We start from the raw sequence: 16475 nt of genomic DNA, 5'->3' as shown, positions 1-16475 counted from the left end.
TCACCTCTTTAGATTTGTCGTTGTCCATTCCTTTATTTGATCTTTATGCACCATCAAGTTATATGATTTTTGTTTACTATTGGTTGTTATTGAAAACAATTACTTCATGCTAACATGATAAATTAAAGTTCAGCATATCTTTGTACAATCAGTTTCTCCAGCAGTACAGCAGGAAAAAAGAGCATTTCTCACTGTACACTTGGATAATGTATTCTGTGCTCAGGTGCCAGTAAACTTGTTACGTGCTGGAAGAATTTTTGTGTTTGAACCACCACCTGGTGTAAAGGCCAATATGTTGAGAACCTTTAGCAGCATCCCTGTGTCTAGAATGTGCAAGGTAAGTTTTTAAACTAATTACTCAAAATTGCAATAATAAATATGGTGTTACTAAAAAGTACTAGTAAATGAATCCATTAAGAAGCTTTACTGACACAGGGTGGCCATTGCTGATCTTGCAACAACATCCACTTAGTTCATGGAGTACAGATGCCTCAGCCATTTTATGTTCATCAAAATAAATACCTTCTCAGACCTTCTGAAGCTGTATAAATTAGCAAAGGCCATACTGTTTTAAGCTTGGGAAATAACAAAAGTAAATCCAATTTGTTTAGAAAATAAGAAATCATATGATTTGGCTTTTGTATTGTACCTTGTTCTAGAAGCTCTTTCTTCATCTGAATGGATTTATACATCCAGTACCTTAAAATAAAATACACAGGTAAGGAAAAGGGTTTATTCTTTCAACTGAGATAAAAGATGCAGGGATGGAAAATATACTGAATCTCAAGCAAGGTGTTAATTGTGTTCTGTTGAATAGATTGTTTTTTTTTTTCCATTGAAGCCAAAATCCCATTGGTTTTTCTCCTCCCTAGTCACCAAACGAGCGTGCACGTCTCTATTTCCTTCTTGCATGGTTCCATGCTATTATTCAAGAACGTCTGCGATATGCTCCTCTTGGCTGGTCAAAAAAATATGAATTTGGAGAATCTGATTTAAGATCTGCATGTGATACCGTGGATACATGGCTTGATGATACAGCAAAGGTAATTCCCATTTTATTCCTTTGTGTAAAATGACTGGATTCTACTTCGTAAAAAGGACACCCCAATAATTATAAGCCAAATGATATGAACAGTTATGATTATATCTTACCTTTCTTTCAAGAAGCAGAAGGGAGTATATATCATGCCCATATTGGACTTAACATCACCCATGTCCATTGGACTAGATTGAAACTGATAGCCAGGGGCTTTTGTTTATATAATTATACATAGGCCACCCACTCCGACAAAATACTTAAGGGTCAAGCAAAATAACAGCAAACCAGTAAGAACAATTAATTACCATGGCCAAGCTAAGGCTGCCCTAATGCTGTTAACATCCAAATGTTCTGCAGATGTTAGAACATTCCTTGTTTCAGGAGGCAAAATCTTCTAGTCCTGGGTCAGCACTATTTTATTAAACTTGCTCTTGTTAATAACATTGTCCTTGTAGACTTTAAAATGGGTTAGCTATTCCTTTTTTCACAAAGATGTCTCCAATGTCAGGGTCGTCAGAATATCTCACCTGACAAGATTCCATGGTCTGCCCTGAAGACTCTGATGGCTCAGTCAATTTACGGCGGCCGCATTGATAACGAGTTTGACCAACGGTTATTGAACACTTTCCTGGAGCGACTCTTTACCACGCTAAGCTTTGACAGTGAATTCAAATTGGCTTCCAAAGTTGATGGGCATAAAGACATACAGATGCCAGATGGAATCCGGTATTAACATTTTCTTTCTAAAATTAAGTGTGGGATAAGATGAGTTATCTCATGTATTCCTTGTAGTTATGGATATCTTGGTCATTATCTGGCATTGTTGATTTGGCAGACGTGAAGAATTTGTACAATGGGTTGAATTGCTGCCAGATACACAAACTCCCTCCTGGCTTGGATTACCAAATAATGCTGAGAAGGTTCTTCTCACCACACAAGGTAAACATCTTGCTTCATCTTGATAAGTTGATTATATAAATTTAGATATATAAAACAATTGTCTACATGACAGAATAACAGAATAAAAAGCATCCTGGCATTTTTAAACCAACCACTTAAGTGGTGTGCATTTTGTAAGCCACTTCAGTTAGGTACATTTATTGAAAATTTGGGACGTAAGTAAGTAGTGAGAAAGGTGCAGAGAAAACCAAGATATAACACATTTGATGATTTCAACTCATTAGAGTATAAACCTGCAAATCTCAATAGAAGATACGTGGGTAAATACAGATAGTATATAGTAAAACAACTGAAGGGTTTTCCAGTTTGGATTAAAAAGACTAACTGAATTATGCATTAATTAAAGTAATAACTACATATATGTTAACCATTCTCTAGAATTTTGAAGCATTTCAATGTGGCAAAGTTATTACTTTATGTCTTCTTCCTGTCAGGTATTGATATGATCAGTAAAATGCTGAAAATGCAGATGCTAGAAGATGAAGATGATTTAGCCTATGCAGAGACAGAGAAGAAGGCACGAACAGATTCTACATCCGATGGTCGCCCCGCCTGGATGCGGACACTGCACACTACTGCTTCCAACTGGCTCCATCTCATCCCACAAACTCTGAATCATCTAAAACGAACTGTGGAAAACATTAAGGTGAGAGTTCATTATTTATTTTATTTCAACATTATTCTTTGGAGGGTTGTACAAAAGTTTCATTTTGAGAACTTCATAAGACGTCCCATTTGGAAGACAAAACTGTTACTTTGAGCATGAAATGGACTATTTTAAGCTTGAGCCTTTCAGAGCAAAATTTTTTGCACATCCATACTCTAAAAGAACCAGAAGCAAAATCCAGAATAAATCTAAAAATATACAGTATATCTTGGAAGTGCAGGATGATTCTCCATACAGGAAGGCTTTAATTTGCATATTCCCCCCTATTTAAGCAAATAAGAGGAGTTATTTATCTACAGATACTCTCTTCCACTGCAAGAAACCAGAGGAGTGAGAGATTATAGTGCCGCATTCTTTTAAAAATGGAACTCTTACTTCTTTCTGTTTCTTTCTGTTCTTCCAAAACAGTCTTACAATTAGAGAAGCAAATACATCTCATCATATTTGCCAAGTTTCTCTCAACAATATAAAATCATATTTTTAAAATTATGTTAAAAGAATACTTAATCTAAACTACACAATAACAAAATTAAACTAAACAATTCATAAAAATGTTAAAAAAACAAAATAAAAAAAGAGCAGCCAAAAAAATTATCTTATATATTAAACTTACAGTCACTGGTTTACAAAAACTACCATATAATACTGTATTATAATCAGATACAAATATTATTGTAAAATATCATAAAGTGTATGACAAACAAGAACATATTACTTCATCCTTTGATTAGTAGAAAATACTGCCTTTTCCAGGACAGATAAGGTACACATTTCCAAAAGCCAATCCTTAATAAATGGAATTATATCACTTTTCCAATTCTCAACATTATTCTTTTAGCCACCTCCCATATATGGTACAATCATCATTTCTCATAGACAGCCAGCTTCCAGGACTTCGGTATATAACTAGACAACCCTGTGACCAGTTGGGTCATCTTTTGAGAGAAAGGTAGTGCAGTCTGATGTGATCAAAATAAATATAAAATTTTAGGCTGACCATATTTTTTTTTAGCCCAATGCTGGTCGGTCCGGGGATCATCTAAGAAGAGCGTATACCATAAATAAAAAAATAATTGTGATGGCAAAGAAACTTCAATAATAAGTCAATATTTACTTTTCTAAACAGATTAACAGAACGACCACAGGCAGGCAAAAAAAGCAGAGGGAGCAGGAGCGACTTCTGACTTCCTGCCACCTTCCCCATTGACTTTGCTTGTGGGAAGTTAGCAGGGAGCATCAGAAATCGTGACACTGGGGACGTCGCAATGGCCACCACTTTGCAAATAAAACTGGTCTGAATATTGTGGAAATGTCAATTCCACAGGTGCAATGGGTCCCAGATTTTTTTCAGATTCTTTAAGTTAGCAGATTTTAAGTACAGATAGTCCCCTACTTATGAACAGGTTACATTCCAAGAGGCTGTTCGTAAGTCCGTTTTGTTCATAAGTCCAACAAGCAAAAAAAAAAAAAAAAAGCCGGAGGCAGGAGGCAGGACCAGCGGGGTGCAGCACGCTCCATTGTTGGGCAAGGCAGGAGACCTCCACCGCCTCTCCCCTGTCCTCTGCCACCACTCCCTCTCCTGCCTCACCCGGCAATGGAGTGCACCGCATAAACTAACCTTTTCTGGGAACTCCAACTTCAATGCAAACGGAATGCTGGAGAAGGTGGGAAAGGGCTAGCTTGCGGTGCGCTGCAAACTAACCCTTTCCCGCCTTCTCCCGACTTCCGGTTCTGACTTCTGGGTCCATCCTGTTTGTATGGGTGAAAGTTCACAACATGAAAGTTTGCAAGTAGGGGACTGTCTGTACTTTGATTCAAAAATTGTTGCGGTATAATGTACTGTTTGAGCTAACTTGAGAGTATAAACAGACAAACAGTTAAACACAGCGAGAGTTTTAGTAGTATGTAGATTTAGCATCACGTTAACATCTCTAATATACAAATATTTCCTCATAAATCTACTTAATACATTGAAATACTGTTCCAGAAAAATGTCCAGAATACACAGGAGCATATGAACCCTCAAATTTTTTTTACATCTCCAACACAGAAAATCTGATGTCATCCTTTCAGATACATTCTTTGGGGAGTCCAATAAACTATAAATACTATTTTTTGATGAATCAGCTTATTCTCAAATCTGTCAATACCATCTTAACATTTTTAACAACATGATACCATTGATAGGGCATTTTTGGACATTCCAGTTCTTTGGCCTGTGTTTGATATATTCCAGTAATGTCCACTTTAAAAATATTATTGAACTTTTGATAAAAATATTTTGTGGGTTTCTCATGGATTCTATCAAATGGGAGAATATCTCAGGTGCCTTTGAAGTACAACACATCTGACCAGTATTGAGCCAATAAAACATGCTTAAATTGAAAATAAAGTCTCTTGTAAACTAGGAAGGCCAAATTGAATTTGAAATTGGGAAAAGTCCTTAAAATAATAATTACACAATTAAAGTCACTATCCCAGTCTTCACCCATACTTTCCAATAAAACGTTTTAGCACCTATTTTTAAAGTATTTTTTCCAAAGAGTTAAATATTGAGTCTTATTATCAAACATAAAATAATTTTAAAAATATATAAAATCTTATTTTTCTTCCTGAAACCAAGGACCCATTGTTCAGATTCTTTGAAAGAGAAGTGAAAATGGGAGCAAAACTCCTTCAGGATGTCCGCCAAGATCTTGCAGATGTAGTTCAAGTGTGTGAAGGAAAGAAGAAGCAAACCAATTATCTACGGATGCTTATTAATGAATTGGTAAAAGGTAGGCTTTTCCAAATTTATTAAATTAAGAAAGTTCTGCTAGTTATGAAAGGTCTATTAAAGCTTATTACTGAGGAGTGGATTAACCCAAATTATTGGGTTTTTTAAATTATGTAACTAAACAGTGACAAAAAAAGTATATATTGTGATTTATCAACATTTAAAAAGGGAAAAGGCCTGGAAATTATACACACAGCTCCAACTAAGGTGACCAAATTGTTCAAAAGTCTTCCTCCTTACTCCTTTATCAACATTTCACTTTATGTATTACATCTTTACAAATAACATGATGGTAATCCAGCGTATACTCCTTCTTTCTATGTTGTATAGTAATTGTTTTGGCCATCACCCTAAATTTTTATAGCTTTGAAATTTGGAGGTATAGCTGAGAATATATGCAACCTTGATATATAACAATCAGTCTAACCTTATGCTAATAATACAATGGCTTTCAGCCAAAAATGTGGCAATAATAGAACAAGTCCAAGCAGATGAGTAATTCCTTAATTGTAACTCTCACAGCAAGGCATTTGTAATCACCCTTCTTCAAAGAAACTAATTCCACATTTTTAAAGCAACTTTACATTACTTTATAGGAATTCAGGTTCATTATTCAAAGGTTATGTAAATAATATCAAATTCCATCAGCTCATCATAAAACTTATATGCCACAATTAATTATTCTAAGATGTCTAATGAATCTGAAATTTTGGCATCAGGTCCATTGTTCTGATTTTTTAGCAGTTGTTTTTAAATCAGGATTATCCCATAAAGTGATCTTCTCTTGGGTCAAAATTATTTCTGTAATCTAGATTTCCTGCACCATTAATAATTCCCCCAACAAACAGCAGTACCAATATTTGCTAGGGTTTCGGTTGGACCAAACAGTAGATTTCAAATTAAGTTGAAAGAGGAGCTGAATTCTGAGATCTGAAAAGGAAGTTTGTTATTCCTATACTAAAAAAAAACGAAAATAAGGATGTAACTGTAACTGTAACAGTAACTCAAACCAGACCATTGAATTATCATAAAGGACACCTTTTCAATCTGTATGTCCTTTTTACTGAGGCTCAAATACAAAGTGTAGGGTGCCTGCCTATGAATTTGAAATTGCAGCTTTCTGTTTACAAAAAGTTAGAAACCCTCTATATTTTTTCTGTTAGGTATATTGCCTCATAGCTGGTCTCACTATACTGTACCCGCTGGCATGACAGTCATACAGTGGGTGTCTGACTTCAGCGAACGAATTAAACAGCTGCAGAATATCTCCCAGGCTGCTGCTTCAGGTGGTGCAAAGGAACTAAAGGTAGGTTAGAATGTGATTTTCTGTTAAATGCAGTATCATTTACCCCAAAATACAAAGGAGTAGCATTTCAGTTTGGATGTAGTTTTGCTATTGGAATGGGTACATTTAGTCCTTGGTAGAAAGCCTTAATGAAAGACAGGAAATAAAAATTTAAGAAACCTTAGAAACATGCTACTATAAAGACTATGACAACAGACCTCCGGATTCTGGCTTCAGTTATTGAAATATATCCTAGAGGAACAGGGCAAGCAATTGGACTTAAGCAAAATGGCCTAGAGTAGGGAAGGACAGCCCATCAATGGCATGTGTCCCCAAAGCCACTTTTTTTATTTTGCAGTCCTAAAACAGTTCTGATCACACTGTCAAAACACTGTTTTTATAAATTGTGCTGTTTAAATTTAGAATAGGCTTACCATATTTCATTAAAAAAATTCCCAGCAAATCTTGATTCTGGCCTAGGATTCCTGTGAATGGAATAAGAATGCTCTGAAGAAATGAGACCAAAGGAGAAAGAAATTGGGATGTGTGAAAAATATGAGAAAGTTTCAGATTCTGATTTAAAATTGCCTGTCAGTATTGATTTCATGCGACATCCATCAAATTAACTCAGTTACACATTTGTTCCACAGAACATTCATGTCTGCCTGGGAGGCCTGTTTGTACCCGAGGCTTACATTACTGCTACAAGGCAATATGTAGCTCAAGCTAACAGCTGGTCCCTGGAAGAACTCTGCCTAGAAGTCAATGTTACCACCACTCAGAATGCAGTATTGGATGCCTGCAGTTTTGGAGTAACCGGTTAGTTGCCCCTCGTTTTTTTGTTTTTTGTTTTATGGGGGGAAGGAAATTCTTCAGCTAGGAAAAGGTAAAAACTCAGGTTTAACTATATCTGCTTTATGTTGGTGACTGGTTTCAAGGAATATTGAAAGGGGAAAACAATCTTAATCCAAGTGGTCGCTAGGAGTGGCTCCCTTTGGGCCACTTGCTCAGGAGGCTGCTAAACTAATGGAGTGCTGTTGTACATACAGGTGGTTCTCGCTTAACAATTGGGACTGGAATTTCTGTTGCTAAGCAATGCGGTCGTAAAGCAAGATGTCATTGACCACTTTGCTTAGCAACTACAATCCTGGCACTCCCAGTTGCTGTCATTAACCAAGCGGGGGGAGTCCCAGGTAAGGAGTGTGGGAGTGCCACAGGTGGGTGGGGAGGCCCAGCACAGGCCACACACAAGTTGGGGAAATGCTGCAGTGTGGTGCAAAGCTGCAGCCACCCCTGGAAGCCTCAGTTGCCCCACCCTGGCCCAGCAGCACTTATGACTGCAGGGGTGCTGCAACTCACTCCACCTGCCTATCTCCCCCCCATCTATGCCATCTCAGCCCCCTACTGCTCTGTGTTCCACCGCCCCAGTTGACCTTTGCCATCTTCTTGCTCCAAAATGCCTCTTTGTAAAAAGCCCCTGGGCTGGGCTTTTGCTTCACCCTGCAAAAAAAAAAAATAAAGCCCCACCCTGCCTAAGAGCTTTTTGCAAAGAGACATTTTGGCACATTGCTGCTCAGGTGCTGCTTTTGGCTTTTGTTTTTTTGATAGCGCACCAAAAGCTTTAGCCCCAAGGGCTAAGGCTGGCCGGGTCCATATGGCTGCCGAAGGAGGAGGAGGACAGGTGCACCTACAGAAAACAGAAGGGAGAGGGTCGAAGGGGGCCGCAAGGGCCCAGTCTACCACCTATTGGAGCCAGAGGACTCTGAAGTTCCCAGAAGTGGGCCAGTCTACCTGTGGGGGAAGAAAAAAAAAAAGAGGAAGGGAAAAGTGGGATTTTTTTTTCGCAGTGCAAAGCAAAAGCCCAGCCCAGCCCCACCCTGCCCCGGAGCTTTTTACAAAGAAGCGTTTTTGTGCAGTGCACTCCAGGAGCTTTTTGCAAAGGGGCTTCTTAAAGCAAGATGATGTTGAAGGTCAGCTGGGGCGGTGGAGCGCAGGGCAGCAGGGGGCCAAAAGGGCATAGATGGGGGGGAGATAGGTGGGTGGGGGAGTTGAAGCACCCCTGTGGTCGTAAGTGCAGGCAGGCTGCCAAGTGCCCGAATTTTGATCATGTGACCACAGAGGCGCTGCAACGGCCATAACTTCAGGCACGGGTCGTAAGTCCATTTTTTCAGTACTGACATAATTTCGAACGGTTGCTGAACGAGTGGTCGTTAAGTGAGGACTACCTGTACCTGAAAGGATTAACTGCCAACCACAGATATTTTTATTAGGTATAATTCCAGAAAACAAAAATTTAAATATCACAATTTACTGAAATATGGAAAAGAGAAACCTTGCTGAGGATATTTGATTTGGAAACTAAAATTGAAGAGTATGCTGCCATGGCAAAATTGGTAGTATATATCCATAACAGAAGTTTAACCAAATTCAAACAGGAATGGATATAGAACACATTGCACAACAAGGTAGACACTTGGAATATGGTTTCTAGGACTTAAACAGAAACCAGTGACAATCTTTAACATTTTGTGTGAAGTATAGATATGGCCAGTGGTTGGGGACACAAAGGGAAGAGAAGGGGAGAATGTGTTACCAAAAAGTCTTCACAATGCTTTTAATCTATATTCAGTAGCCATTCTTTTGTTCTATCTTCTTTTCTTTCTTTTTCTTGTTTATATTTCAGTATTTCAATAATAAATTAAAAAAGAAAAAGGATTAATCACCATAGATTCTGGCATAGAGCCCTATGCATTTAAAAATGTTGCAGCTATTATAAGCTAAGAATCTGAATCTTTATGTCCTAATAGTCAAAGTACCAACTAAATGATGGAGAACCAAATTAGCCATGAGACTCACTGGATGACTGTGGGCCACTCACCATTGCTTGGTCTAAAGCTTGCTGGCTGGGGAATTCTGAGAGTTGAAGTCCACACATCTTAAAGTTGCTACGGTTGAGAAACCCTGGTCTAAAATACCTTAAAAATGATTATTAGTGTAAAATACAAGAAGAGTTAGTGAACAGTGTGCACTGAGCTCATCGGAGGAAGTGGATAAATATATTAAAACTGTGCACACTATTTTAGTCAATACATTTCAGCCACTTTGAATTGGACAAGATGAAACTGAACTGAAAATTGGTGTCAGAAAGTGTTCTGATGAAAGGCACCTAATGTCACTCTTTGATGATGGGTTAGTTCCTTTTGTTTGCTGAAATGAAAATGTAACTTATATATTAACCAGACACTCTCATAGATGAAATAGTAAATTTGAACGTACATTTCAAATAGCGCTCTCCCCCTTACTTTGTAGGGCTGAAACTTCAAGGAGCCACGTGTAACAACAACAAGCTGTCACTTTCCAATGCTATTTCAACAGTACTGCCCATAACTCAACTTCGCTGGATCAGACAGACAAATGCTGATAAAAAGTCTAATGTGGTAAGAGAAGGGGCCTTTTCACTCACGCTTTTCAGCTATGCATGCTGTTTTTGTTCTCCTTGTATATTTCCATCCTCCTAACCAACTTCTGAACTTATTTTACAGGTGACCCTGCCTGTTTATCTGAACTTTACTCGGGCTGATCTGATCTTCACTGTTGACTTTGAAATTGCTACCAAGGAAGATCCTCGTAGCTTCTATGAACGTGGTGTGGCTGTCCTGTGCACTGAGTAAATGGTTCTATATTGGTACATTAATATTGAATTAATAATTAAATACAGCTTTACAGCATTATTTCTAGTTTGTACTTTTTTTGTATTTGTTCACCTGTTGAACAGATCTGTTGTAAATGAAGAGCTAAGATATTAATAAATAATGATGTTCTGTAATGCAAGAAGGCATCCAAACCTGGGGTGATTTCCTGTACTATTCAGAAAGGAAGAAATCACATAACCCTTCCCTCAGTTCTGTTTCTTGCCTTCACCTCGGTTGAGCCTCAGAAAAAAAACTTGCACTTCTTTTAGATTCTGTGTATTAGATTTCTTCATTACATTTATAATGTATAATAATATTATGAATAATATTCATTCATTACTACTTGTTGCTGATACTCTCCTAGTAGGAGCTTTACCTTCATGTAATAATGTGTGTCTGCCATACAATTTATTTGAGCAAATATTAGGAGTAACAAGGCAAATTTAAGACTTGGAACTTAACTTTCTCCATTGGTTCATCTAATTTTTTTCCTCCAATACTAGCCAGCATTGTATTACAGGCTAAATCATTCAATGTTTACTTGATGCTGAGGCTACTTAGAAATGAGTTGCTTATAATCATAAAAGCTCCTTTTGACTAATAATGGCTGAATGGATTTATGTACTTTCCACTAGATTGCAAGGAAGGTCTTTTCTACAATCTTACAATCCGTCCCTTGCCTACTACTTTCTTTTCTCTCATCATCTCATATCCATTCTGTTCTTTACAACAGTGACATGGGTCCTATTCACTATAAGTGCCATACAAAGAATGTATGTCAGTCTTTAAGGTGGTTGTTGTTTCCCCTGATTTTTCCTACCTAGCTTAAGCAGCAAGGCAAAATATCTAATGGTCCAGTATTTGGAGGCACCATTGTCCTGTGTATAGAAATAGCACCTGGCCAGGTGGCTGGCCAGCCTATTCTTAAAACCCTCTGGAGATAGAGAACTAAAAATCTCCATTGGTAGACTACTACTGTCTGGATATTTTTCCTTATATTTAATGAAATCTAGATCTCTTACCTAAGAACTCTGTGACTAAGAGATGAATTTGGTATATCTCCATTCTGTCAAGCACTTTCCTTACTCGTGGTGATCTGCACATGTCTGACTCAGGAAACAGATCGGTCCTCCAAGAAAACAAGGAGTAAGGATGAACAGGCTTGCATCAAGAAGGAAGAGCACACAAAGATTGTCGAAGGCTTTCACGGCCGGCATACGATGGCTGGTGTGGGTCTTCCAGGCTGTGTGGCCATGTTCTTGAAGTTTTGTTTCCTAACGTTTCGCCAGCACCTGTGACTGGCATCTTCAGAGTGCAGGAGCACAGACAGGAGCAGTTCTCTCTGTGCCCCATTCTCTCTGGGGCACAGAGAGAACTGCTCCTGTCTGTGCTCCTGCACTCTGAAGATGCCAGTCACAGGTGCTGGCGAAACGTTAGGAAACAAAACTTCAAGAACACGGCCACACAGCCTGGAAGACCCACACCAGCCAGCACACAAAGAGTCAGGTCCCCCTTGATGCATTCACAGTAATCTAAAGGTTCCTTTTCCTCAGCCTCAAAATACGAATGAGATAAACATTTATTTCTCATACTGACTTGCTTGGAAGGTATTCTTTCGGAAGAGTGGCTTACTTGAAGGTTAAAAAATACTTGCACATTTAAGTCTCCATCTTATTTATTGTGCCACTTGTGGGCCCTTTGCAATGGAAATACTCAGCAGCATAAAGTACCTGTTCACCCCTAGCCAATTCCACATTCAGTTATACTAAATGAGTCCATTGACAGGTTAAATCACCCGCAATCTTTTTCTTAATTTTTCTCCACATTCTAGAGCAGATCGCCTTTGCTTTTTGTTGGTATTTAGATCTTCATAGAATTTGTAGTCACAGTCAGTCAACATGGGCTGTAACACATCTTCAGAGGTTGCAATTTCAGAATTTGGACCTGCAAACCAGGATGGTTCTGGTTCCGAAGTCTGCAACGGTTCAGATTCATTCTTTGAGGTAACTATTTTGGGTGGTGATATGGAAAGGGTCACCTGTTTTTCTGGAGGATTGTCTTCTCTTGCCTGTACCTCTGTGATAGGATGACTAAGATAAACCAGTGCTGAGTCAGCAAAATCCAAACCACAGTCTGAGTTGCCTGAGATTTCTTCATAGTCTCCATCATAAGGGTCCACAAACTAAAGCAACAAACATGGTTACATATTTTTCAGTTTATAGCAAGCACATTTTAAGTTCTACATGAGCAGGATATATTTTAAACATATAACTCATATGCCAATAGTATGAAAAACAAGACCAAGAAACGTTTTTTTCCCCCTTTCAATTTTATCACCAAGTGGAAAAGACTACTTTTACGCCCAATGCAAATAGTGATTGGAAGACCTACTAAGCCATTATAGTAAGCCATGATTAAACATGGTTCCAAGTTTACTTCCTGCAAATAGGGAATAAAAGCTGCTCCAGACCTGCACGATACGTTGACTTCATTTCATCTGAAGAGCCAGGTAGGACCAGGTGAAATGGCAATGCATGTTCACCCTGTAACCTAAAATCTGGCTCAGCACGTTTCACTTTCCCCCCACGCTTTCTTAAGATTATCTTTTACCTGCAGTATTGAAGACAGCTTTAAATCAGGCATGGAGTCATGCCTCAAAATCTTTTTCTAGAATATGGTAATAGATTTGTAGTGAATCTCCTGTTGAAAGCTATCACAAATTGTGGTGTTTTACCCCCAATTGCACATCAGTATGACAGTTTTCTACTAATAACAATATTAAAAGAAAAAAATGGATTGTGAACCCAACAAAGCATTAATCCTCTACTGCATTTTAACTTCCTGTGAAGTAATTGCATCAATGGAATGTACCAAATGCTAGAAGGGTGTTCTGATTTGCACTACAAGGAAATTTAACTCAGCAGGTGGGCCAGCTGGCCATCCCTTATTTATTTATACAAAAAGACAATTTGTAAGCTACCCAACTTGCAATGACTCTGGGTGGCTTACAATTAAAAGTAAGAAAAATGTAAAAATAAAAAATAGCCATTCATTTATGCAAATTAGACATCTGAGATCAGAGTGGTGCAGCCTCATCTCTCCAAGCATACTGGAACTACAACTCACAAAATTCCATCTGAGAAACAGCAATAAATAATCATTTTGAGTGTGTACATAATTCTTCATAACTCTTTTGATGGAGGAGCAGAAGAACCAAAACAGTTTCCATTAACTAGATGTTTTGGTTTATCCAAGCTCAAACAATAATCTGCAGCTGCCCTAGTATAGCCTGTCTTACTCTGAGGCACTAACCCCTACAGGTAGTCCTCATTTAGCAATTACAACTGGGACCAGCAGCTCTGTCATTAAGCAGTCACTAAGTGGGAAATCATGTGACTGTGACACTGCTTTCCTTTTCCCCACTCCCTTGCCCTGTGGAATGCTGAGCCCAGTGCTGGGATTATTAGCAAGAAGGCAAATAATGTTTTATTTATATTCATTGGAGAGGAAGGGATTACAAAAGAGTAAACAGGCACACAATAGGGAACACACATCAAAAGGAATGTGGTGGCGCCAGCAGCCCCAAGCACACTATGCAAAGTGTATTCCACATTGTGTGCCTGCTTACTCTCTTGTAAATCTCTTCCTCTCCAATTTCTCTGGGAAAAAAGAAAAACGCATACTGTTTATAATAGTGATCACATAACTGGGGGACTCTGCAAAGGTCGTAAATGCAGGCATTGGTCATAAAGTTATTTTTTTCAGCACCGTTGTAACTTTGAATAGTCACTGAATGAGGCAGTTGCAAGGACTACCTGTACTTTAATAGTTCAGATAAAATGGGAATTATAATGTTCAAACCATATAAAGCATTTGAAAGGAGTTCTGCCCATAGAGAAAGACAACACTTCTTGGGACCACAACCAATGTGAAGCAACTGTGCCCTGCACCACAGATAACTGGAGAAGGCCTGCAGTGAACTTTCTACTGGGTGCAGCTATTTTAATGTTTCACAATGTGCTGCACCCAGTGCTGGCATGAGTAAGCTATCCCTTTCGAATGTTTTGCACAGCCTTAATAATTAGCAAAAAAACTTCTGGTTTGTTTATTTGCCATATACCTCATACATTCTGTGCTTAGGCCAGAAAAAGGAAAGAACTACAGTTGCTAATTTCATCTTTTATGTATCATTTTGATCCCAAATCTAACGTGTTCTCCAAGAGTGGCATGATCCAACCAACTGGACAACCTTAAATACTAGCTTTATTTCTAATATTCCAAGGTTCCAGGTAAAATAAATGGATATTGGAGCAGAAAACTACAAAGCAAAAAAATAGTTCTGGGATCTGGAATTCAAGATTCTTACTAGTTACTCTTTTACTTTGTTCTCAGAAGTTTGCCTTGAGGAAAATAGATACTTTGTTGCTAGCCATGTCTGTCACGGCAACCATTTTATGAAAGTGCTTTTAAGGTCGTGTCAAAATTCCTGTTTGCCCACTGGCTTCCAAATTCGGGGACTGTTCCTCAATGTCATCCAATTAGGCATCATCTTTCCTAACAGAATAGTGGAAGCAAGAGTTCACCATCACATTAACAGGACTTATAATTCTACAAGAGCCCATCTATATGTAAGCAAAGTAATACACCCACGTGCAAACAAGAGGCGGCAACAGGCTGGTGAGAAACCTGTTTGCAGAACCACAGACTCTCTTATGGGAGGAAAACACAAGTAGAGAAGGAGAACGGAAGATTCAGGCTTGAGAATCTTGGCTGAATGCTGACCAACTGCTGCGCAGTACAAGAAACAAATGTTGGGTAGGATGGAAAGTAGAGTAGAGCATCCCAGAAAAGTGCCTGCCTGGCCATCACCACATGCAACCTTTGGTACCAGGCCCATTATAAAACTATCTTATACATACATCTCTAATAAATTAACATTCTGCAAATGCATACACCTACAAGAGGAATTGTACAAAAATCTACTTACATGTAGCTGCGTGTGGCTTTTTCTGTCCAGGGATCCTTCAGTGAACATGCTGACGGACAGAACCTGTTTTAGGCAAGGTACTTTCAGATATTTGTACAGCCCAAGTTAGAGCAGCCCGTGCACGTCCGCAGCAAGAGTGCTGTAGACTGCCTGCCTGAACCCTTTTAATTTTGAGAAATACTTTCACAGGGTTACAGGGTTACCAACTATGCTCCAAAAGCAGCAAAGCCAGTTGTGGCATCTTAAAGGCAAATAATTGTATTGCAGCACAGGCATCAGGGATGTCCACAAGGTATAGTGAAAAAAGTCAAGATGGTGGCCATGACGGCATGTTGGAACCTCTTGTCGTTTTTATGTATGGCAAGTGTGGCCACCATCTTGACTTTTTTTTACCATATCCTACAGATGTCCCTGATAAGCATGCAGGGAGTACAAGCCACTTCAAACAAATGTTATACTGATAATTAGTTTCGCTGCTCTAAGCCAGGCTGATCCAATCATCTTCCTTGATTAGCCCCAGGTAAAGTAATTCATACATACCTATCTTCCCTTTTGATGTAAGTAAGGTTATGTACAGGGCAAAACTGGAGTGAGAAACAGTAAGCCAAAGAAATTGAGAGAGAGAGAGGAGGGAGGGAGGGAAAGAGAGAGAGGGGGAAGGAAGGAAGGAAGGAAGGAAGGAAGGAAGGAAGGAAGGAAGGAAGGAAGGAAGGAAGGAAGGAAGGAAGGAAGGAAGGAAGGAAGGAAGGAAGGAAGGAAATTTACATTCACTTCCACACCTTGCTTCCTGCACATCCACACACCATTTCATACACTGCTTTTTGTTCTTTAAACTTCCTCCTTCTCTTTCAGGATCTTAGCAACTCCATCTAACCAAGACTTTCTTTTTCTCTTCCTCTCAGCCCATTCACTCTTGCACATATTGTTTTGCAGTTTAATCTTCATTTATTATTTCTCTATAAACCAAACTATCTCCAAGTACATCTTTAATACTGATCATTCACTTTTGTAATCAGTCCGCATTCATTCAACCCCCACTTATTTTTCACATATTTCTTCAGTACCTCCT

General features: G+C 38.8%; 1 protein-coding gene across 2 annotated transcripts in view; it reads left to right on the top strand.

Moving 5' to 3' along the window:
• Positions 1-10458, top strand: part of DYNC1H1 (dynein cytoplasmic 1 heavy chain 1) — a 69602-nt gene extending 59144 nt beyond the window's left edge. For both annotated transcript variants that reach the window (XM_015888966.3, XM_007433395.3), the window contains exons 69-78: positions 224-337; positions 873-1043; positions 1548-1765; positions 1875-1978; positions 2434-2645; positions 5290-5443; positions 6606-6748; positions 7378-7546; positions 10037-10164; positions 10270-10458. In XM_015888966.3, the coding sequence (XP_015744452.2) occupies positions 224-337; positions 873-1043; positions 1548-1765; positions 1875-1978; positions 2434-2645; positions 5290-5443; positions 6606-6748; positions 7378-7546; positions 10037-10164; positions 10270-10398 (1542 nt within the window). In that variant the 3' untranslated portion in view covers positions 10399-10458. The remainder of the gene's footprint in view (positions 1-223; positions 338-872; positions 1044-1547; positions 1766-1874; positions 1979-2433; positions 2646-5289; positions 5444-6605; positions 6749-7377; positions 7547-10036; positions 10165-10269) is intronic.
• The last annotated feature ends 6017 nt before the right edge of the window (positions 10459-16475 follow it).

This window comes from Python bivittatus, unplaced genomic scaffold (assembly GCF_059951505.1).
Source record: "Python bivittatus isolate LINGU-HERP-01145 unplaced genomic scaffold, Pbiv_v1 ctg000580_np1212, whole genome shotgun sequence".
Classification (NCBI taxonomy): Eukaryota; Metazoa; Chordata; class Lepidosauria; order Squamata; family Pythonidae; genus Python; species Python bivittatus.
This window is presented reverse-complemented; position numbering and strand designations above follow the sequence as displayed.